We start from the raw sequence: 25,422 nt of genomic DNA on the forward strand, positions 1-25,422 counted from the left end.
CATTCTACCACACTTAATAACATCTCAATAAATTTTCAAATTGGTTGAATTTATATATGGGTATTAGAATTAATTGAGTGTAATTGTGTTTATTCTTAAAATATGTGATAAAATGATATGATATGTTAAAATTGAAGGGGGTAAAACATAAGTTTTATAATTTAATCTCATTAATTAATACCCTAGTTTGAGGAAGAGGCTCATAAACCGACCCGGCCCATAATTAACCCTAGCCCACAAAATAAGAACCCTTTACTACCGCGATGCTGTCGTCCCTTTAAAAAATAAAAAAAGAAAAAAAAAAGAAAAAAGAAAAAAAAAGAGAGTACTTATTTTCTATCGAGTGCCCTCAACCATAACGAGTCGGAGCGCCAAAGCGAACAAATACAAATCCAAAAAGTTTATTTAGTCTTTTAATTTGAATATTGTGTCCCTCTGAAAGCTTCGAAGGAGAAGAAACAAGAAGAAGAAGAGGCAAGCTCATAAAAAATGGCGGCCACATCGCCAGCCCTAACGAACAACAACAACAACAACAACAACACCACCACCACCACGGCCACCAACATGGCGCACCGTACGGACACGCCGCCCAAGACCCTTCGTGGACTCAACAAGCCCAAGTGTCAGATTTGCGGCAATGTCGCTCGCTCCAGGTCAATTCTCTTCTTCTCTCAATTCGTTCCCCTCCTTGCTTTGCTTTCAAAACCCTAGAATTTTGTGTTATCGTTGTTGTTTCTTGGGGCTTAGGCTCGACTGGACTCTAATTCGCTTCTGCCTTTGTTGTTCGTTGTTTGGCATGTTTAATTGGTTTCTGGAAACTGGTTTTTCTTTGCTTCAAGCTTTTCTTTTCTTTCTTTTATTTTTTTTTGGAATAAAATTAGAGCAGATACAATTTTTATTTTCACTTCTTGCTATGGTTTTAGCGGATTAATTAGTCACAAATTTGTAATATTTCACAAGTGCATGGCAAGTTGACAATGGTAGATGATAACCAATTAGAATTTGCCAACTCAATTGTTGTGAAAATTGTAGCATGATTCTTTGTCACATGAATCCACTTTTATTATGCACCTAATCACAGCAAGTCTGTGAAAATTGTTGCGTCGCAAGACTTGTTGAATTAAAGTTAAATTCATGAAGCATGAAGTTGCGGTGTGGGTTTTAGGATATTGACTGGTGGTGTGGTGTACTTTGAAATACTAAGGAAGGTCTTTCTTTAGGCACAAGAATAGGGCCTTGAGCTATACAACATTGTATCGAGATTAAGAAGAATTGGGTAAATTGCATTGCTTTGCCTTGAGCCTCTTGAAATATTAAAGAACAAATAACACGGAGTATGGACCATAATATGGACCAGTATGTCTACGGCAAACATTTGGAAGATTGTGCTACTTACTTGAGTTGTCAAGTGGTGGCTCCTACGACATTTTAGGACCATGGGGGGGGGGTGGATAGAATAATTTTTATTTTATATTTTATACTAAATATATATTTTCTGATAAAAATTAACCATGCAGGTGTCCATTCAAGTCGTGCAAGAGTTGCTGTTCAAGAGATCAAAATCCTTGTCCTATTCACGGTATGCTAACTTGAAGTATGTCGGTCATTGTTAGATGACTGAGTTGTTGAATATTTGAAGTTTTAGTGGCATATAATAGGAAAGTTATATCCAACATGCTCACATTGATGTCATTTTAGATTCCTATTCTGAACATGAGAAAGCTCCTTTGCTGCCTGCAATTCTAATATGAAGACAGTTAGAAGCAGTTTTATATGCTGCTTTCTTTTTGGCTAGTCAGGGATGGACTTAAAGTTTCCTCTAAGAGAAAACTTTTTGACCTTGTGCTTGTTAATATTTTTTACTTGTGGAACAAGCTTCAGACTCAAAAAACCGTGATGGATATATGGTTTGGGTTGGTGGTTCCTGCATATTTGTTTGCGTAGGATTTGAGGTTTTGTATTCAACTATTCTTAACTTGTCGAGTCACCAGATTATTAAAAATTTTAATGTACATGAGACTTGAATACAAGTGGTATGAAAAATAAGGTGAAGAAGGTAGATTCTAATGATATAGCAAGTGCACTTGTGTCATAGTGATTAGTTAATCATGGTGTCAAAGGTGCAACCCATCTAAGCTTGTAACGCCAGGCATTTGTGGAGCCCAGGCTTTAGTTTGAAAGTCCAAACCAACCTCTATCATATGCATTGGGGTTGCCTTGTGCTATTGGCATTCTGAAACACTTAGTGTTACATCAATAAAAGGTCTTGTTGGATGCATTATACTTTATTTATTCATTTGGGAGTTCTCTCAAATTCATGCACACAGTTCATTAATAGAATAGTGCAAGTTAATTTATTCGTTAAATTACTAGGAAAGGAAATGGTCGTCGCCTAGGAATATTCTTTCATAGATTGAAAATTCTATTACGGATTAATAGGAAGATACCTTAAACTTTCATAATCCTAGTAATTCTTCCTTTGTACAAGTTAGAAAGGCTATGTTAGCTGAGCAAGAAGATGGTGGTTTGTACCATTCATTTTGAGCCATACGTTCACAAGCAGAACTTGGAATCTACTCAGGACTCAATACACTTTTTATGCCTGAATAATTTTCTGGTACGAGGAGATTGCAGAAGGGAGTATTTTAGAGCTTGGGTGTTGTCATCCAAAACAATAAATAATAATAGTTGAACATTAGTGACTTTAGGAGGTCAGTTTGTGATTATGATATATCCATATATGCATGAATTTTGTTTTTTCTGTTTTGGAACTTGTCTTTTCTAACCTTGATTTTGTCATTGTAACGAAAATGCTAATTGAAACAAGAAATGAGAAGGTTGGAAGTCATGATCAATGTCTAATGAATACAATAACAACAACCAAGCCTTAGTCCCAAAATTTGGGTGTCAGCTATGGGTCCTCTACAATCTAGTCAGTTTATTATTTTTAATTTTAATTTTTATAAGAATCTAGTCAGTGTATTGTTTTTCACCACTCTATTCTATTTGAGGTCATACTCACTGTTTCCTCCTTAATTGACATGTCATTTTTTACAACTTCTACTCATGTCAATTTAGCTCTTCCTCTACCTCTCTTCGTTCCCTAGATTTGAATTAACTCACCTTTTCTCGCTGGGGCATTGATCTCTCTACACATGACCAAACTATCTCAATTGAATTCCCACTCTTTTTTTCATCACTAGGGACCACCCCCATCTTGAAGTGAATTTCCTCATTTTAAATTGTATTTTTCCTTGTATTTTCACTTGTCCATATTAACATTCTTATTTCAATTACATTCATTTTATAAACATGATACTTTTTAACCGCCCAACAACAATGTGTAATGAATAAACACTACAATTTTTCTTTAGGAGAAGGGTACCTTATAATATATTAAATTATATGCCTTAAACATGCATGACAAATTAGAGACTCTAAGTTTGTTGCTGCGAGAAAATTAGTTTTTTTCTAATAATTGCGATAAGCTGAAGACATTATCAAGCAGTATAATAAACACTTGAAATTTACTAATATAGATGTGATTGACTTTCTGGATCCAAATTTTTTTTTACTAAAACCTAGAGGACCAAGCTATACATCAGACGATTCATAGGGGGTTTGAGTTTCAATTTTATTGGTTGAATGAAGTATATGAACTTTTGACCGAGGACTGTGCCTAGTAAAGCTTGATTCTACTCTTGTTGTGACGCTGATAAGGATATCTATGTGATTTTTTCATATATTTTTTTGGTTTCAGTTTGTCATATTATAAGCATGACCTCATTTCCTATTTTCTTTTCTGTGAATGCAGTTTTGAAAGCAAATGCAACTATTCCGGACAAGGCACCCAATTCAAGCACTTCTATGTTTGACCATCAGGGGACTGAGGCATCTCCCTCAGGGTATGTAATGAGCATCAATAACCCAGATTTGCATCTAATTCCATCTCATATCATTTTTATCTACGTTTCTAGTGTTTAGGACAACAACCTACAAATTTTTTAATTTTTAAAGTGCTTTGTGCTCTTCCGTTCTTGACTTTATGGTCAGTTTCTGAATGTCTATGGTTGTGTGCATTTTTGCCTGAGTTTAAAGTGTCTCTTCCCATTTGCATTGTTGCCTGATTTTAAAGTGTCTCTTCCCATTTGCATTGTTGCCTGCGTTTAAAGTGTCTTCCCATTTGCCAAACCAGAATTGAGCTGAGGTTTCAAAACTCGCCCTCTTCAATGTTTCAACTTTTAAGTCTTCCTTTGGGATGCAATTGGGTTAAGAATTCTGTTGGTTCACTTCTCTGTTTTATAGTCTTCTAAATTCACGTTCCCCCATCTGTGAAGTTTTCTTTTTTTCCCCTCTTAATGCTTTGTTTCCTGAGGTTCCCATATGTTTCTAATAATTATCTGTTTTCAGCAACTTTAACATTCTTGTTATGAATTATGTCAATTGTATCACCAGCTTTTCAAGTTTTAGTTTTTAACATTTTGTTTTGTTTTTTGGGCTTTATTTCAGGTCTGTGCATAGAGTTGCATCATTTCGGCAACTTTCCAACACTTTTTCACAGTTTAATAATGTGCATATACCAAGCCGTTCAAGAAAGCCGTTGACTAGAAAGGTGCATGGAAAAGATCAATATTCATATTTGTGATATTGTTGTTTTAAGAATTACTTGTCCTGATTTGGGAAGTTATTTCAGGATGCTGCAGTGATAAATGAATGGAGATTTTCCAAGATAAAGGAATTCAAGGACAAAAACTTTGAGGTGGAGAATGAAGCTTTTGACCGATACATGCAGAATATTAGTTTACTTGAAGAAGTGTTTTCCATGAAATCTATTCTTGAAAGGTCCAATGGGGATGAGCCCACTATATCAAACCCTAACCCTACTTCTACGGAGGACAACACTGAATTGATGGTATCAGGGTTGAAGTTGCAGCTAAGATCAAACTCAATAAGAACTGATAGCTTCAGAAGGAGGGTACAACAAATTGTTGATCGGGGATTAAAAAAGCTTCAGAAGCGTGCCCTGGATGATGGCAATAATGACCAAAGTGGCCAAGATGAATCTCATGGACCAAAAAGGGCAAAAAGTTTGAAGCCAGAAAGGGCTTTGGCTGTGAGTGATCTCATTGATAAGTTGAATAAAGCCCGGACCGAGGAGGATTTGAAATCTTGCATTGATATGAAATTGCAGATCTTTAATCGGAACACAACATCCAATCAAACAGAAATTGAAGATGCAGCACCAAAGGATCAGAATCCTAAAACTGATCTGGAACCCAGAAAAGAATCGTCGTTTTCTTCAAAAAAAATTATTAGCACAACAGAACTTGATCAAGAAACTCTTAATAAGATTGATGCGCATTTCTCTACCCTTGAGCAGATAGAAGATTTATGATTTGTGGAGGAAATTTCCAATTGGAAATAGACTTAAGATTAGCTTTACTTATGAGAGCTGATTATTAAATACTGTACTATGATGTAATATAGCGACTTTTTCCTAATTTTAATCCTCCGTTGCCCATTTGATGCAAATTTCATTATGTTCAAATTTCAGTTTTGATTCACGTTCTTGTTCCAAATCTGTGGTGGATACTTGATGCAATGTGGTGCGATGAGAGGCACATGAAGCAAAATGAGACAGGTCTCGGGGGGGGCTAGATGTATATATTAACTACTAACTCATAACATTCTATGTTTTTTTTTTTTTTTTTTTTTTTTTTTTTTTTTTTTTTTTTTGACGAATTGGTAAAATTTTATTGAAACAACAAACAGATTACACAGCCCAAAGGGCACAATAGTAATGGAGGACTCCTCTGCAATATGGAATCCAAGCATAATAGTGCCTATACAACAAAGGTAATCCATCAGCCTACCGACAAGCTACAGAAATATACTATCCAGCATTCACGTCATCTCGCGCAAAAATTTATATTTATTTTAGAATAAAAGTCTACCTTTTTTTATTTTACATAATTACTTTTCAAAATCACTAACATTAAATTATCTATTTTACATTTTATTTCATTAAAATATTATTTTATTTAATTTTTTTTTTTCACATACAACCACATCCACTATTTTTCCTTCGTCATTGGGATACATAAAGAAATGATAAAAAATTATATGCAAATGAATAATGAGTGTAAATTTACACTGTAAGCATTTGCATCAATTCGTGCAAAAATTCCTGTCTATTTTAGCTTAAGAGCCTTTTTTATTTTTATTTTACATACTTACTTTTCAAAACACTCCATATCAGATTATTTATTTTACACTACATTTCATTAAAATATGAATTTTTTTATTTTTTAAATTGTTTTATCTTTTTTTGCACACAACAACCACCATTCATTCTCTTTTTTCATCCTCGAGATACATAAAGAAAGAATAAACAATTAAATACAAAATGAATAGTGTTAGTGTAAATTTACAAGTTACTATAGTAACTGTGTAAATGTTACATATTTTTCTACTATACACGGACTGATGTGAATGCTCAGTTCGTAGCAATTTTGCAAATTTACATAGTTTTAACTTGATTAACGTGGATGAATTTGGGGCTTGGATGTATAAAATTGAGCATTTTATTTATTTATTTTGCATTTACTGGTGTAAATGCTCTAATTACACAAAAAAACAAAATAACCTAACTACCTATCACAGGCAGATCAAGACCTTGCATAACACACTAGGACAAATGCCCCATTTACAACATAAGATCCTGTTAATAAATGAATGAAATACAAATATTATCAAAACCGTGAGACATTTGGTAAAAGAACCATGTGTAGTGCGTAAGTTTTACAATATTTAAATACAAAATTATGATAGGTGATTAAATAGATTAATATAAATGTTAAATTTCTTGAAATTTTTAATAATTGAATTTTAGCTCGAATAGTATTTTAAATTAAATTTTTAATAGAAAATGTTAGAAATTTTGATTAAAATAATCGAATTTGGAGTACATATCTCCACAAAAAATAAGAGGACAATTCTTCTAATCAAAATTTATCCATCCAATTAGACTTAACATGACCAACCACTTCTGAGCCCAAATATTTCCTATAAAAAAAAAAAGAACTTTTGAGCCCAATTATGGCCCATATTATTCTGAATCTCTCAACAAACTGGTGACAGTTACTATTAGGATTTAGGATGCAACGAAATCATAGGAGAGTCGGAGAGACAAACCTCCCGCCTCTCCAAGTCGGTGACGGTTTCGTGCTCAACAAGTAATAATACCCTATATATAAGTACCTATCGTTTCAAAACAAAACAAAAAACCTCTTCAGCCACCACTTGTAGAATCGAATCTCAGGTACGGTTTCTTCTAAAGCATAATCGAAAAATCTTAGGTTTTTTTTTTTTGTTAGTACTATGTGTTTATCCCATGTTATTAGTGATCTAGAGTTCTGCTTTGCTTTGCTTGAGATATTATGATCCGGTTGTCTGATTTTTTCAAACCTATGACTTCAATATAATACTTAGATGAAGAGTTTTTGTTCATTGTTTTGATATGTTTATGTATGTTTTTGTGTATGATTAATGAGTTCTCGTCAATGGAGTGGAGTGTCCTTAATTATATAAGGCGTTTCTAATCTTGTAGGAAAACTAGATTATAGTTCGATATTTTGCTCAAAATAAGACAATGAGTTTGATAAAGATTGATTGATTATTGGTGGTTGTTTTAAAATGTAATTGCATCAGTGCACTAATTGATTTTTCATTGTTTTTGGGCTTTTTTTTTTGCAGGTCTGAATTTGGGTTAGTAGTAACTGGACTTTGTTTTATCATGGTGCTTGTTCTTCCGCCAATGAAATCAACCCCTGCTTCATATTATGATCATTCAAATGAGACTGAAAAATCAGCTGTTGTCTATCTTGATCCTTTTCCTTATTTGAAGTGTGTGGGTTTTGTTCCTCGAAAGGCAGAGGATTTTGGGGATGGGGGTGCGTTTCCTGAAATTCACATTGAGCAATACCCTCTTGACATGGGTAGGGACAGATTGTTGAAGCCTGGATCAAAGATTGTTCCTGTTATTATTGATACCCATGGCAGTATTGCCTATGATGCGATTGTGAGGCAGAATGAGAATTCAAACAAGATTCTTTACTCACAGCATAAAGATCTTGAACCTAAGGTTATGAAATATGACTGTGAAGAGAAATGTGATGATGAAGAGCTGAAGAAAGAGATTGAGAAGAGTAAGAGATTGAGAAGACAACACTAGAAACAAAAGCTGCACTTGAAAAGATTGTGAATGTGAGGTTGAGTGCGGCACAACCAAAAAATGTGCCAAAACAGTCTTCTGACTCAAACTTTATCAAGTATAAACCGTCACAACAATCAGCTGCGTTCAACTCGGGGGCTAAAGAGAGGATAATCAGGATGATGGAGATGCCTGTGGATCTGCTTGAGCCTCCTAAGTTCAAGCATAAGCATGTTCCAAAGGCTTCTGGGTCCCCACCTGTACCAGTGATGCGTTCTCCTCCTCGGCCCATGACTGTGAAGGACCAACAAGATTGGAAGGTCCTACCTTGCATTTCAAATTGGAAGAACCCAAAAGGTTACACGATTCCTCTTGATAAGCGTCTCGCAGCTGATGGTAGAGGCCTTCAAGATGTCCAGATCAATGATAATTTTGCAAAGCTTTCAGAAGCATTGTATGTTTCAGAGCAGAAGGCCCGAGAAGCTGTAACCATGAGATCAAAGGTTCAAAAGGAGATGATGATGAAGGAGAAGGAAAGGAAAGAACATGAACTGAGGGCACTAGCTCAAAAGGCACGTTTTGAGAGAACTGGTGTGGTACCCCCTGCTGCTGTTTCAATCCCCTCTGAGAAGAATGCCATGGATAGTTCTGATATGAGAATTGATCGTGAGCACGCTAGGGAAAAAGAGAAGGATCTGCCTAAGGAGACAAGGGAGGAAAGGGAAGAATGCATACAGCGTAAGAAAATTCATGAGAAGCGACGGCGAGAGAGGAAGAAGGAGAGAAAGTTGGAGGCCAAGGATGCTGCGATGAGAAAGAAGAGCAAGATCACAAGAGATAGAAATCGTGATGTTAGTGAGAAGGTAGCTCTTGGCATGGCTTCTGCTGGAGCAGGAAGAGGAGAAGAGATTATGTATGACCAAAGACTGTTCAACCAGGAAAAAGGAATGAACTCTGGATTTGCAACTGATGATCAATACAATGTGTATGATCAGGGCTTGTTTACTGCTCAGCCAATGCTTTCAACCCTATACAGGCCAAAGAAAGATGTTGATGCTGAGATTCCTCGATGTGCAGATGGACCACTTGAGTTTGAGAATGTGGCTGAAGAGGATGATTTGTTTCAATTGGATCAGTTTATGACAGAGGTGAATAGAGGGTAAGAAAGCCCTCAATTAAGTTGGTACTGGAGGGACTATGAGAACAAGTGCTGGATCTTCAACGCAAGATGGCTCTGAAAGAGGTTTCAGTAGAACTTGCATTTTATTTGAAAGAGGGCGTTAACTTAAGTAGCTCTTTCTTTTTTTGGTTGGGCATATATTTAACGAGTCCTCATCTTTTTTTGTCTTGTTGATTAAAAATTCAGCAGCTGCAAAAAAAATCCTAGATCCTTGATGTCTTATTTTCCTATAGTAATTGCAGAAAAGCTATCATTTATTGCTGCTCTGCTTGATGTGCGTGTTATAATTGCTTTTCCTTGGAGATTATCTGTTATCCTTTTTTAAATTTCAGTTTTTTTTTTTTATTAGATGATTTATAAGTGTGGGTACTCAAGAATTTTTGGCTTGATTGCCTTGCCTTGAATTCTTTTGTCCCACATTGGAAGGATGACTTCCCTCTTTCTACCTTTAAGACATGAACCAATGAGAAAGAGTACCACTAATTTGGTTAAAGAAGTAGTGGTACACTACTCCTTCGCTTCACAGCTTATAAGGTAGAAAGTGGAGGGATTTCTCTTCGATATGGGACACCTAGGACGTTGCAAAGCATGCCGAGGTCAGCCAAGGACGTTGCAAAGCATGCTGAGGACGTTGCAAAGCATGCCAAGGACGGCCGAGGACGTTGAAAGCATGTCGAGGACGTTGTAAGCATGCCTTAGGTACCCACAATAAAAGGAGTTCTTGGCCGTCCTCGGCATGCTTTGCAACGTCCTCGGCATGCTTGGCAATGTCCTTGGCCGACCTCGGCATGCTTTGCAACGTCCTAGGCGTCCCACATCGAAGAAAAATCCCCCCACTTTCTACCTTATAAGCTTTGAAGCGAAGGAGTAGTGTACCACTTTCTACCTTCGCTTCAAAGCTTATAAGGTAGAAAGTGGGGGGATTTCTTTTCGATGTGGGACGCCTAGGACGTTGCAAAGCATGCCGAGGTCGGCCAAGGACGTTGCCAAGCATGCCAAGGACGTTGCTAAGCATGCCGAGGACGGCCAAGGACTTTGCAAGCATGCCTAGGACGTTGTAAGCATGCCTTAGATACCCATAATAAGTATCTAGAAAACTTTTTTGAGTTAAAAGTTTTGTAGCTGATAAACTTCATGCATTGATTCTGATCAGTCTTTTGCTTCTTTTGTGAGAATTAAATCCTAATTTTCTTTCTTCTCTTTTCATTTTTTTCCCTTGTCTTCTGCTTTTCTTTCCATGTTTGTGTTTTCAGAGAAACTGAAGACAGCTTTCCTCGAGTGTCAAGGAGACATAAAATCGGAAAGTCTGATCATATTTCAGTACACATATACATTCATAATGGGGTCTCACTAAATATAAACGATCGGCAATCTGGAAATGCTCCTGCTTGAATGACATTAGATTCTATCATATTATGACCAGTCCAAGAGGATTGCATATTGTTTAGTGTTCCAAATATATAGGCATAAACCTTGTATACAGTTTTTCAAGTTTAGGAAAGTGCTTCTATTGGAAGGAAATCATGTTATGCTGTTTTGAACAGCACTTGCTTTAATGGAGTTACATGGTACTAGAATGTGTGTGTGATTTGTGTAAAGTTGCATGTGAGCAATTCAACTTTATCACTGTTTTTTGGTTTGCTTTGGCCTTGCCCTGAGTAAGTTCATTGTTTATCTGCTGGGGGGAGAGATCGTTATTAAACCCCAGAATGAAGAGGAAGGAGGAAAAAGAACTTAGAATTGACTCTTGATGTGAAAATGTTATGTTTAAATATCCTTGTCATAAATTTTCTTTCCCCATCTTTCACTTCCAAATAATGATGATGCTTGTAGGATTTATGCTCTTTGTATTTAGTAATTATATATAATCTTCAGAATCTTTGTGCACATCTTTTGAGTCAAGTCATCTAAACAATGAAAAACTACACTTGCAACACTCATAAAATTATAACATTAGTACAAGAGATAGGAGGTCTACCAGGTACCAAATGCAGTGGTAGTCCTACACTTAGATGTTCTTCTTACCTGATCCACCCAGCATTTATGTACCCAGATTGGAGTGATTGAAATTTCCTTACTCAGTGAACTTCAATGCATTTAACCTTCTTAATGCTCGTGCTTTCTTTGTATATTATTTTTCCCTTTTCTGCTCTTGTAATTTTGAAACTTCACAAAATCAACTCTATGCCCGATTCCTTTAACTATTTTTCTCTAAAGAGTTTCTCAGTGATGGAAATTGGTTTCAAAACATTGGGGTTTCCTATAATGACATACAAGGGGTTTCCTATAATGACATACAAAGATGTTGAATATTGCTTCTGAAAACAATCATTTAATCAACACATGTCCCCTATTCTTTTCCAGGGCTGAAGAGTTGGAAACAGAACTTATGAAAATGGTCAAACAAGATAATCAGTGGCAATTGAGCGCAAGGGTATATCTAAAGTTTATTAAGAAACTTATTCTTGAAGTAGTTTTGCCTGCTTATTATGTTACATTGCAAAATATCTGTGCTGTTATAGCATTAAAAAGGATGTGTCTGGGTTTCCTCCCTCCCTCCTCTCTCTCTCTCTCTCTCTCTCTCACGGGCGCGCAGAGTTTTGGATTTTTTTTCCCCTTAAAGCTCTGTTGGATCCTTTATGTACATTTTATCAACTTGCTGCAGTTCATGTGATAAATAGCCTATCTAAAGCATTTTATGTGTCAACGCTTTTTGCAAGAGAGTGGATATCTTCTGCTTCTCTACAATCCTGCAAGTATTATATTGTGAGCTTTAGCTCAAATGGAACTTCCTCTCCCATAAATAGTGAAGGGTAGGGTTGAGTTTAAGACCCACTCAATATTGTTCAATTTAAGATTTCTATTGCCTCACAATTTGCTACTAATTAGTGTTTTAGATCCATGAAACAGAAAATCTTAAGAGGTCTTGTTTTGTGATCTTATTTATATTTAAATTTTGCCTCACTAGTTTATTATGTTCTGATGGAGATGAAAGTATGAGATCATTTTACCATCCAACTAAGTAAAATGCTTGTCATCATCTCCTCTATGTCAGAACTGGATGAGTCTCCAAGTACCATAAGTTCCTCTCCCGTAAACTCCTTGTCAGCCATCTTGCTTACAAGGTTTAACATTTTTTTTATTTTATATTATCTTGCAGGTGGAGCAGTTGAGGCAAGAGTTAGCAGAGCTAAAGCAAGTTCTTGCTGACAAGAGAGTCGAATAAGCATGGAGCAAGATGCAGCTCCTCAGAAAATATGTGTTTTTATGTGTTTCAGGTTTGTTCTGATCTTTAATGTGTCCTGCTTATTAGAAATTCTAGTAGAGCCTAAGGAGTTTTGGAAAGAGATAAGCAGTCTAAAAGATTTAATTCACATGTGAGAAGTAGTAGCTCATCTGTTCTCTGGGTTGAATTTGTTGATCAATGACCTTAGGTTGCAAGTTTAAGGGTTAAATGAAACATACCCAAAACTCTAATGTTTAAAATGTAATTTATCCTTATTATTATTTAACCATACCTGCACCTTTTAAAGGAGAAGTACTACCACATTGTAGGCAGTCATGAGTGAAACTTGTGTAAAGTGGTTTTCGCATTTAAGTTTTGTTATTTGTTGCACTAAAAGAAGTTTATTTACAAAACAGTTTCAATTTTAAGTCCCCACCTATCTTCATTATTCATTTCCATTATCCTGGATGATAACAAAGGAGAGTATAATGGGCAACATAAAACTTTATATTTCACCCAAGTAACTAGGTTTGATTTTCTAGAAATAACTTTCTCACTCTAAACAGAGATTTCTCTCTCTATCATCTATATTTATGGTTGCCAAATTGATTTATGAACAAGCACTAGGTGATACACCAGTTTAATCAAAGATTTCCTGCTCTCTATCTTTTTTTCTACCCATAATAACAAAAACAAACAATAGAGATGACCATAGGTTTCAAATTAAAATGATCACCTCTTTGTTTTGGTGTAAAACATTTTCGGAAAAATAGTTTCCTCATTTATGGTGTTTGGACTGGTTGAAAATTTGGTTAAATTGAAATGATTTTCATTGACCAAGAAACCACTTTCTTTGAAGCTAAAAATGTATCACACCTTTTAGGGGTGTAAAACATTCGCATCCGTTTTTAACCTCAAGAGAACAGAAGCCTCAAAAATACCAAAATTATTCCAAAAATCTTAAAAATTATCAAAATACCCTTGAAACCTCAAAACTGTTAAAAATACCCCGAAAGCCATAAATATGACAAAAATACCCAAGGAAACCTCTAAAATGATAAAAATACTCTTAAATTTTCCAAAATGACAAAAATACACTCAAAACCTCCAAATATTCTTAAAACCTTTACACACTTGACTCAAAGCTTGCCTTAGAGGCCTCCTCGTCCTTTGCTTACAAATATCTCTAGTTCAAACCCCTTTCCCTACCCCCTCTATCTACCTATCCAAAAAGAAAAAAACAAATAACAAGCCTAGGTGTCAAGTATGCACCAACGTTGCTCATTGGAGGTGAAATTCCTCTTCCTAACCGAAATCACATTTCTAATTAGTACCTTCGTCCAATATTGTTGGTCCTATTTAGAAAATCCAACTTTCAAAGATCATTTAATGCATTGTCTATTAGTTAAAAAGGTACAAGTTTCCAAACTACCCTCATTAATTTAAACTCTAATGAAAAAATGGTATTGATTTTTCAAATAAAGTAAAGATAAGTTTGGAAACTTATTTATTGACTTTTCAAAGAGGACTTCATATTGGGACATTCCAAATTGTTAGTCCTGTATTCCATTTTGGGATGGAGGGAGTATTATTTAGGTTATGCATACAATACTTATTAATAACTTTTTATTTGATGATTATCCATACCAGTCTAGTATAATTGGAGTATTTTTGTTTGGTGCCCACACTCATCACAGAAATCACAACAAATTAAAAATAAAATTCTGTCAGGATAGGAATATGATAAATTCTAAATACCTAATTTTCAATTCACATCTGCATTGAACTTCTTTTTTTCAGTCAACTTCATCTTCAAATTTGAAATAAAACAAAGTAGAAGAGAGACGATTGCAAGCAAAAAGACAATGAAAATTAAAGTTCAGTATTTTTTTAAATCGACAAATCAAAATGCATTCTACTGGGTTCCTTTGAATACATGTTATGAAGAAACGAGTGTTCTAATACGGTACCTCATTTAAAAAATAGTCAAATTTAAGGATTTATTTTAATTATAATTTTTTTAAAAAAATTTAAGATTATAAAAAAAAAACACGAGTTCATAGATTAAATACTTTTTTTTTTTGAATAAGATTCTATTATTAATAAAAAATTAAAAAATAAAACTCAGATTTACAACAAAGCCCAACAACTCAAATACTAGCTGCAAAATACAACAGCAGACCCACACTGTCAGCACACTGGGACAGCAAAACTCTGATAACTTCTGTTTTACTGTTTTTCTGTAATTATAAAATGAAATTTCATCTTTTCCTTGTAATATTCATTGTATGTTAACTGTAAATTGTATATGGTGTTGAAGAACGACTCATGTTGTCACAAGTTATTGTTTGGACACTGAGGTATTGGATAGAAGGAAGTTTTCAATGTCATATGTTAGGAAATTGTATTCTAGATGCTCCATATGGTTGTAATTTAACTTCCTACTCTGACTCTGAGAATGGTGCTTAGTATTATCTGTTTTCTAGTCTGATATGAAGAGAGTTAAAATCGTATCGTTAACAATGCTATGTGACCATTTGCTCCTTTTTGGCTAGTTAGGGATAGACAGTAGGATTTTCTCCCCTTTAAAAAACAGTGATGTTTATAATATATGTTAAGGATAAGCATGGCAGTGCATATCCATCCCCTACAAACAAGCATGATAGAACTCTTATCTACTATATTAATAAGTGATAAACTTAGAATGGATAAAGCAAATATTAGGAGATAGTATATTTTTGTATTTTGGATTCCTATACTTAGTACATTTCTATCAACAATTGCAACCAATCCTATTACAAATATAATAGTCTCCACCATATTAATGTGAGGTAGAAAGTTCAGATTCAAATTTACAAAGTTTACATGGTATCAGAGCAAAATTGACCAAAGTCACCTTTAATCAAAATTGTCTCCTTTTTGTCCACTCTAACCAATGTCACTAATTCTGAAAACTTCTCAAACACCTCACGCACATCTCTCACCACCCTACACCATTTGATAACTATTAAGTTCATGGGGTAATTATCTCTTGTGGAAAGCACAGGTTGTCCCATACCTAAAGGGGCAACATCTAAACTTTTTATTTTTATTTTTATGGAAGATAGCTTGGAATGCGCTACCACTTAGGGAAGTCCTGATAAAAAGATTCTTAATTGAAGATGTATCATGTCCACTCTGCAGTAGAGAACCAGAGACTTTAACCATATTTTCATCTCATGCCCTCTAGCCCAAATAATCTGGGCTCACTCCCTCTTCTCATTGTTTTAACAACTCAACTGACTGGGTTAGTACTCTTTTGAATGCTACCAAGACACTACACATCCAGTTTGAAGAATCTCATTATTTCTTACTGTTATATGTTGTAAGTTGATTTGGATGGCTCAAACTCAGTCCTTAGGGAGTTTGGTCGAATTGATCCTCTAATTTTAGCAGGGGGAAAAAAAAACATTAAAACCTCACTACCTTCAATAAAAACAATTGGCCTGGGAATTGGCTTAAGTAGAAACCTCAAGGCAAGTTCACTGGAGTCCTACTCCTAGGCTAATAACATTTGATGTAGCAGTCTTTAATTCCTCTGTAATACTTTCAGCCATATGCCACAACCACAAAGCTTAAATCCTCTACTTAATTCTTATGGTCTAGTATCTGTACTGATCCAGGTGACTCTTTATGGATGAAAGCTAAAGCTGCTTTTTTTTAGTGGAAAGAATGCTTGGAGAGGGTTTCAACAACTTTAGTTTAGAGGGTGATGCTCTAAATGTAATTAATCCTATAGCCTGCTCTCTTGTTATTCTCCGTTGGTTTGTAGCCTCTATTATTGCAAAAATTAGAACTCCATTATATTTTGTTTCCTTTTGGTTTGTAAACAATTTTCAGCCAACTCTACTTTACTCTTCGACTCCTTCCTCTTCCTCTATCTAAATTGGCTATTAGGCTCATGATATTGCGTGTTGAGCTAGTCTCTTTTGTGCTAAGGACGGATCCCTATCTCCTAAGTTCCATCCTCTTTGTTCATGAGTTTGAATGGTGTGGTAGATGGTATCTCTTCATCAAGAATTGTTGTTTGCTTTCGTTAATAATATGGTGTCATTCAGGAGAATAAAAAAGGGCGGTAAATTTTGACCATTTTAACCTAGCTGTTCTAGTTACTGAAAAGTGATTCATTCTCGTGTTTGGTTGTGACCCTAAGAAAATAGTTTTTGCTGTTTGATTTGCACCCAAAAAAAAAAAAACTTGTAACTCCAAATAATTATTTGAATAAAAACTTTTATTAAAAAATGGTCCATTTAGCATATATAGGTGAGAGAGAGAGAGAGATTTTTTATTATTTATTATTTTTATTTTTATAAATTTGTTCCATTTAAGAGTTTCAATTGGGAAAATAGAACCAAAAGAAGAATATCAAGGCAGAAAAAAAGGAATAGATTGGTTTGATAAAAAAATTTCATTAAGAAAAAAGTTATCCATTGGTCAATGCCAATTAAGGATTGGTTGACTGTAATTAACAGTCGGTCAATGGAGAGAGACGAGGCAAAACTAATGACATAGAGTTTATTTATATTTTCTTTAATGGCATGTAGTTTATTTGTGGTGTTGTGTTGAGCATACATCGTACATAAAACATTTTCCTTTTTCAACTATTACTTCATTTGTTTCAGTGTAAGATACTTTCATGACTTCTTATTTAATGTTTGGAAAAAATATTTTCTATGGAAAATCACAAACTTCTCTCTCTCTCTCTCTCTCTCTCTCAATATATATATATATATATATATATGCCTCAGGTTGGTTTTTGTGAGTTAGGTTGGGTTGAAATTTTATTTTGAGCTTTAGGTTGGGTTGAGTTTAGATTGATAGTTTCTTCAACTCATCTAACCTAACTCTATTCATTGTGTGTATATAAATTTATTTTACTATCCTTATTTTAATAAATTTTGGTTTTTTGAAAATTAGTTTTGAATTATTTGGAATATAATGTAAGCATATTATATGAATTGTAATAATTTATTGAAATACGTATTTAAATAATTGATAATTTTTTTTGTTACATTGAATAAAATATGTATGTACAACCCACCAACCTAATTGGATCGGGTTAGTTTCTACATGTGATGGGTTGGGAATTCCATGAAACAAAATGAAGCCTATATTGACTTGTTTTCCTTTGTCTTGTGTTTTTCTTCTTTACTAAACATCAAAAAATGTGAAAATATTTTATAGAAATCCTATTTTGGCAAAAACAGTCCAAGTGGAAGATATTTTTTGGTATAAGATATAACACTTAACATGTATTGAAATCGAATATCCAATGGTTTAAAGTTCAATCTAACTCTTATTATTTGTCTTTATAAAGTGCAAAATTAGATAAATTCAACATGCAAAATTAGATATTTTTCTTTTTTGGTATAAGATATATCACTTAACATATATCGAATATCCAACTGTTAAAGTTCAATCTAATTCTTGATATTGTCTTTATAAAGTGCAAAATTAGAGAAATTCACCGTGTTCATATGAACAAAGTTTTCATACAAATTGGTTTTAAGGAATCCCCTTCAACTCATTACATAACTCATAAAACTATTTATATGTATTTTTTAAATAATTCACATGACTTATTAAAGGAGGAAGTTTTGCTACAAATTTAGTTGTAGTCTAAGACTACAATTTCCACTAAAAAAAAATTATAACATATTTTGAAAATCTAATCGTTGGATTGCATGTTTTTTATGCTCTTAACACATGTCAACTTTTAAACATTTAATTGCTAACATACTATTGATTTTTGATCTTCTAAAAATGTTGTAAGCATGAAGGATATAAGAAAAAAATATAATTCAATAATAGATTTGTCAACATTCACATATTGAGTGGAGTTGTAACCTTATGCTATAATTAAGTTGTCAAATTTTGTCTCTTATTAAATAGGTTATGTGACTAAAACTACATATGAATGGTTCTATCCATTGGTTGGAGATCCTTCCCCCCCCCCCCTATTTATAGAAAGAATGGTTAACATTTTCAATAAAACTTAAATATACTACATTATAATATAGATATCCAGATTTTAGTTGAACCTCGAACCTATCTCTTGTAGATCCTCTGTATTTTAAATTTAGATTTGGATTTGTACGTGGATTTAAGTCCAACCTGATTAATCATATTCCAACAAAAAAAGTCCCACCGGAACCAAACTAGTCTAAACTCCAAACATTGATTGTCCTAACATACCCAACCAATTGTGCAGGCTGCTTATTATGGTTTTGAAAGTTTGAAGTTCTACAAATTTATAAAGAATGATGCAATCAACATGATGGTCTAGAACAATTGGTCTTTCTTCTTCTTCTTATTCTTCTTTTATGCTTTTTTAGCTAAGAGTTCCATAGTTCAATATACCAGGGCCCTCATAGTTTTGACTTTTCAAAATTTGACTTTCAAGTGTAAGTGTGTAACGCATATAAGATAACTGGTACCAATTCCACCACCGTCTATCTTTAGGAAAAACAAATTTAAAAAATGAGGAAAGAAAACCTGGTGGCAGCCTATTCTATAAGGGGCTAACAAAGTGGGTCGGTAGCAGAAAGAGACTTCAAAGCAGGCCCTATATTCAATCATTTATTACTATTGCTCTCTCATATCATATTCTCAACCTTGCAAGAAACCTCAATTTGGAATATGTGGTTTTCAAGTGATATCATGTCCCTGATCTCTTTGAAAGCTTCATCCATCAAATTTGCTTTTTTCCTTGGTCATAATTTACGGTTTTGTTTGTATGCCAATTAAAATGGTTCTCTATGATTTTGTTTTCTCATGGAATCAGAAATCCACCATCTTAATTGGAAAAAAATTAAATTAAATTAAAAAAAGGTAAAAGGATCACCATATTATTATGGTAATAAGATTCTGAAATGATATTATGCCATTTTCATGTTAGTAATACTGTTCCTCCAAGTGCTTTTTTTCAAGTGGAAAAGAAAAAGGAAACAAGCAATTCTCATCTCAAAAGGACAGCCAGAGATTTCATAATTCATTATTTACCTTTGAATCAAAGTCATATTAGTTTAGATGGATTGCTGGTGCCTCAACAAAAAACAAAAAAAAAGAAAAAGAAAGGGAATCCTAAATGGGTTTTAACCTAAAAGCACATACCATTATTATGACAAAAAAAAATTGCATCTTTCTGAGTTTTTTGGCAAAGCTTTTCTGATCCATTAAGCTTTGTGGGTTTCTTAATGGGATGACTTTTCTTGCTTTATTCTCCTACATTCCTCTCAACCCACAACTACTTTCTTGGTGGATATCAATCTTTCTAGGCCATTTTCCCTTGAAACAAGGCTGTCAATATATACTTTCAACTTCAGTGGCTCTACTCATCTCAACATCAACTTTTGAAGGATCTTTTGCAAATTTATCAATCCGATTATCATGACGAGTGCTTTCAACCTATTAATCTTAATCATGATTCTTTCTAATTTATTCTAATTCATTAAGACTAAATTACTAGCCCACCAAATAAAGAGAGAAGACATGTAGTATTATCCAAAAGACCAAAATGGAGTGAAGATATTATTGCCAAGGAGGATCCTGATTATGCTAGGTACAAATCATTTCGAAGTTAAAAAAGGATCCATTAAAAATATAAATAAATAAATAGTTAAAGTTAATAGGCAGCAATAGAAAAATGCAACTACAAATTGGAAAATGACATTAGATTTCCTAAGTTTAGACAACTTTTCAAGTGGTTACTTTTTGGTATATTAGTTTATCCCTTGAATTATTAAAATATTTCTTGACAATAGCCCTTTCAACAAATTGTTTTTTTATTGGCACATAAATATTAAATACGAAATGAATTTCATGAAGTATTTACTATTTATGCTGTAGGACAAATCTTCTCACATGCCATCCTTTATTTTTTGATAAAGTCATTTGGAGCCTTTCTTGATTCAAGTTCATTTGTTTAATTTAGGCCACGAGATGACGAACTATAATTATGTTGGTGATAAAGGATTAAATAAAAGCTAAGAACATCACATGGTAATGGTGTTGTGTTGTGTTGTGTTGCCAATACCAAGCCCATTAATTTAAAAGAAAGGTACAATACTGCCCTAATGGCTATCAAGAAAGCTCATATTGACAAGGGAAGCATCATTTTCTGTGATGCTCGGTTTACATATTCCTGCTTTTTTAAAAAGTCTTCCCCATGTGTATGTGCAGCCAAGAATCATGGGTTCTCTATAATTGTGTATTGGTACTGTTCGAGCTGTAATTTCTGCCATTCCAATGCCACTACTTCATGGCTTAAACTGTGCTAGAAAAGATTTCAGTAAGGTCATGTTTGCCTGTCAAGTCCCACAGGGCCACATGGAATTGCACACTGTTCTAGAAATGGTTAACAAATCTATTCGTGAAGGACATGCTTAATTGGGCTGCAAAATTTTCCACATGGTACGGTTTTTTTTTTTTTGGGTGCCTTCTTCATGGTCAAGTGCAAATCATGTGTTCTTCTGATGTGGGGTAAGGGTTTGGAACTTAGAGAAAGTAGAGAACACAAAACATTGAAGAAAGAATCTCTAACAACATTTTAAATGGCTCTCCTAGCTTTAGTTTGAGGCTTTGGGTACTTCATATTTACTGTTAATTCAATTGGGCTGATTAAGAAGGAAAAAAATCTGCCTTAAATGTTTGACTTGAACCTAATTTGAGGTAGTCTTTGTTCAGCTAGTATCTGAGTCTAATATGACACCTTTTTTTTTTTTTTTTTTTTTGGGTGTGAGGAAATTAAGTATTAACCCCTAATTATATCTAGTGAGTCCATCTTTTACAGGTGACAATGACCAAAACAATGACTCATTAGACATATTAGTTAGGCAAAAGCTAAGGAAATAATAAAATTCAAGATTGGTACCTCACAATGGTCCCTACTAGAGCTTTTAATCCCTCAACAGCTGCAAATTTGTCCCTCCCACAACCATTAACCCAAAAGACATTCCAATAGGAGTGGCTGGAGTGGCTTGGCTTATCCTCGGGTTCCAGGAAAAAAATGTTTATTTGATTTGATTAGATTAATGCTTCATTGACACGCCACAAATTATATGTGATTATAGTAACGGGTCAAGGGATGCAGGTGGAAACTCCATTCATTCAACATAACGTGTTACGACATGTTGCATCTAAATACAAAGGATAATCCCAATAGATAAATCCAAATAAGAAATGACACCAACAATTTTAATTTTCCTATACTCTACTACGTCCTAACCGATGTGGGTGCATGGTTCCATTATTTCACTAGATTACCATAATAATGGTTTTGATGATAACTACAATAATAATAATAATAGCATGGTTGATTAATTCCAAGTTTTGTAGCTAGCGTATGCTTATATTAACTTTTCCTTTAAAAGGGGTTTTTCTTTGATGTTATGAGTGTTCTATTTCTATTATTAAGTGCAATAGTTAGTACTTAATAGGGATAGAGATTTTGATATCAACTTTAGCTAAATTTCTTTGAAACCTCGATAAGCAAGTAGGCCCTCTAGAGTTATGTAAAGACAAAATATATAAGATCATGATTTGGCAACCTCTTCATTTTCTTAAATGATGATGCACACTTAACACTACCTAATAAGATTATGACCATGGCTTTCGGTACTACTAGACTTTTGTTTGTTGCTTGTTTTTACTAATTTCTTAGCTCAAATAAAGACACCACAATCCTTCCAAATCCAATCCATAATCCAAATTTGAGTTTAGAATTTTTCAACAAAATGCAACTCACCTTGAGATCATATATAGAAAATTATTATTGTACTGCGCAAAAGAGTTGATAGTTTCAAAGCAAGGAGGGGAAGTGGTTGTGGGTTTGTGTTTATATACAAAACAAAAGTGGATCATATATATTTTGAATTCAGTCGGAGAAAAAAAAAATTAAACTGTTTGGTCAAAGTGCTAAGACTGTCAGGCAAGGTTGAAATAGCACAAAGGGATGATAGATATATAGAGTATCCTCTTTGGACCAAAGTGCAATAAGTGAAAGGTGTCGGCATTGTATAAAACGCCAAATATTAGGTTAAAGACTTGTTACTCTTGCACCCTATTATATAGGGTGTCATTACCATGCATTATTATGTGCATTCATGCATGCATTATCGGCCGACTTCGATTTTTTATTTTTTAGTTTTTGTGTGTGTATGTGTTTTTCTGTGTCCCATCGTATATTTTTTTTCATGATCCCTTTTTTTTTTTTTTTTTTTTTTGTAACGTTTTTTTTCTTTATTTGGACTGCAAGATACGTGAAGATTTAAAGATATGGCATAGTGTTTGTATAATGAATAATAAATCTTTTAGTTGAACAATAACTTAATCTTCCTGATTAATTTTGTTCTGGCAGTACTTATTGGTATTAATATCAATATAAAGTCTCTCATCATTGTGTTTTTAATAAATTTCCCTTCTTACTTAAACTTTCTTTGATGGGCACTCAAGAATTTTTTAGAACAAATCCGGCTATCTACCCCATAATATAAGAAAAGTAGTAAGGTATTCAAATTTAATTTTGTTTACTTATATACATGTGCCAAAATAGCTTCCATAATAGCAGGCGCACACTTGAATTATTTACCATCAACAAAGATTGGATATCATGACTTTGTAGCATTATATATGCTGTGATTACCGGGGGGACTAGGGATTTAATTTTCAATTTGGTTAATTAATGGACTTTAATGTTACATGCATGTTAGAGACTCATATCCGTTTGAAAAACTTATCTCTCTTTGATACAAACAAGGCTGCCTACAGTCAGGTCAATAAGAAATAAAATGGCACTATCAAGTATCAAGTCTATCATTTCAATTCAGGAAGAGAAATTTCTGCCTTTGTGTACGAATCTGTTCTACATGAAACAAAAATTGGTCTTGTCTTTATATTATATTTTATGTTTGATCATTTTAACATATTATATTCTTCTGAAAACTTAGATTTCGCCAAAATGGAAAAGTGCTTCTAAAAGTTTATATATATATATAATATTAATTTATTTATTACTTATACATGAAATGTTGGGAATTTTGATTTAAAATATATTTTCTTACGTAAACAAAATATTTATATACATCAAATAAATCTTTACATCTTTGTATAAAAATAAAAAAATAAAAAGTAAATCTTGACATGTCTAAAAAAATACAAGTAAATTTAATAAAAATAAAATATAATTAAATTATGTATACATTAAATACACTTTAATTTAATGAGCAATGTATGGCATAAAAGTAATTAGAGAGAAGAAAAAATGCATCAACTATAAAATGCATTACATGTTTTTCGTAAGAATCTAGTGGGGTATTATTGAAATTTAAATTCAAAATTATTGTTTTTACCAAAAATACAAGAGGGGGGGGGGGGGGGGGGGGGGGGGGGGGGGGGGGGGGGGGGTGAGGATTTTTGAAAAGTTAAGAGTGGCCAGGGCCCCCTAGCTCCCCCTCGCTCTGCCTCTGTATTCATAGATATACATAAATACACATATTGTATGCGGATTTAGCACATAATACTTATAAAACACTAGTATATAGGCGTTCCTTTAAAAAAAACACCAATATAGAAAATAAAATGACACTTGGGTGAATAATTAACGATATTTTAATGTTGAAAAACTCATGAAATGATAGTATATTCATAGGATTTTTAAAATATGAATAAGCAAATGTTGAAATTTTCTTAGTAAAATTTTCACTTGTATTTCTAATTTAATGGTTTTTAATAGTTAAATAAACTTCAAATACAGTTTATTGATAAACTCATAAAATAATAAATTATATCAATTTTAAACATACAATAATAATTGTAGGGTTACGTTTTTGCAGCCCAAGTCCAAGATGTATGAGATCTTGGACCTGTGAGCCCTGTACAATAAATTTGTAGAGAATGGATCGAAGAGGTAGGCCTCAGTGCATGGATAACAGTTAATATGGTGTTCATGACAGTCGGGCAAAGATGAACTGAGTTTATCTAAGAAGGCTGGTCCTCGGCACAGTCCGAGGAGCTCTTTCTAGTGTCTCTTCAGTGATAAGGGCTAAAGAAAAACCCCTATCACTGAAGAGACACTAGAAAGAGCTCATTGGACTGTGCCGAGGATCAGCCTTCTTAGATAAACTCAATTCATCTTTGCCCGACTGTCATGAACATCATATTAACTGTTATCCATGCACTGAGGCCTACCTCTTCGATCCACTATCTACAAATTTATTGTACAGGGCTCACAGGTCCAAGATCCCATACATCTTGGGGTTGGGCTGCAAAAATGTGACCCTATAAATTACAATAACCATTTTTGAATTTAAAAAAAAAAAAAAAAAAAAAAAAAACTTAGAGTTTAACTTGAAAACAATATCAAATAATGAAGTTTATTATATAATTATTTCCAAAATTTATCACTTATTCATTTATATGAAAAATAAAAATTAACTATATATATAATTTGAGCTTATGACACTCTTGAAGGGTAATATCAATAGGAAAGATATTATTTCTATATTTTTTTTATGAAGTTTGACATATAAAACACAAAAATATTATTTTAGAAAAAATCAAAACTGTATACACTAAATTTGGCATGTATCCCTAATCAAGTAGAAGGTCAATTCATTCTCAAAAAAAAAAAAAAAAAAAAAGTAGAAGGTCAATTCTGCTACACACCGAAAAAAAAGAAAAAGAAAAAAAGTAGAAGGTCAATTCAGTTTAGAAGTGTATAAATATTTTTGAACTATAAGCCTTCTTTTTCTTTTTCTTTTTTTGTTT

General features: G+C 33.6%; 1 protein-coding gene and 1 pseudogene across 2 annotated transcripts; both read left to right on the forward strand.

The window, feature by feature from the left end:
* The first annotated feature begins 321 nt into the window (after window positions 1-321).
* Window positions 322-5,522, forward strand: LOC115969974. The gene is made up of 5 exons (XM_031089616.1): window positions 322-653; window positions 1,518-1,579; window positions 3,815-3,905; window positions 4,510-4,612; window positions 4,694-5,522. Exons 1-5 carry the CDS (start codon window positions 490-492, stop codon window positions 5,393-5,395), a joined length of 1,122 nt encoding a protein of 373 aa, XP_030945476.1. The 5' UTR covers window positions 322-489; the 3' UTR covers window positions 5,396-5,522.
* A 1,617-nt stretch (window positions 5,523-7,139) lies between these two features.
* Window positions 7,140-12,883, forward strand: LOC115971923 (annotated as a pseudogene). The gene is made up of 4 exons (XR_004087367.1): window positions 7,140-7,321; window positions 7,756-9,455; window positions 11,757-11,826; window positions 12,553-12,883. The product of XR_004087367.1 is annotated as an SNW/SKI-interacting protein-like (transcript).
* Window positions 12,884-25,422: the final 12,539 nt, after the last annotated feature.

Source organism: Quercus lobata, chromosome 12 (assembly GCF_001633185.2).
Source record: "Quercus lobata isolate SW786 chromosome 12, ValleyOak3.0 Primary Assembly, whole genome shotgun sequence".
Taxonomy (NCBI): domain Eukaryota; kingdom Viridiplantae; phylum Streptophyta; class Magnoliopsida; order Fagales; family Fagaceae; genus Quercus; species Quercus lobata.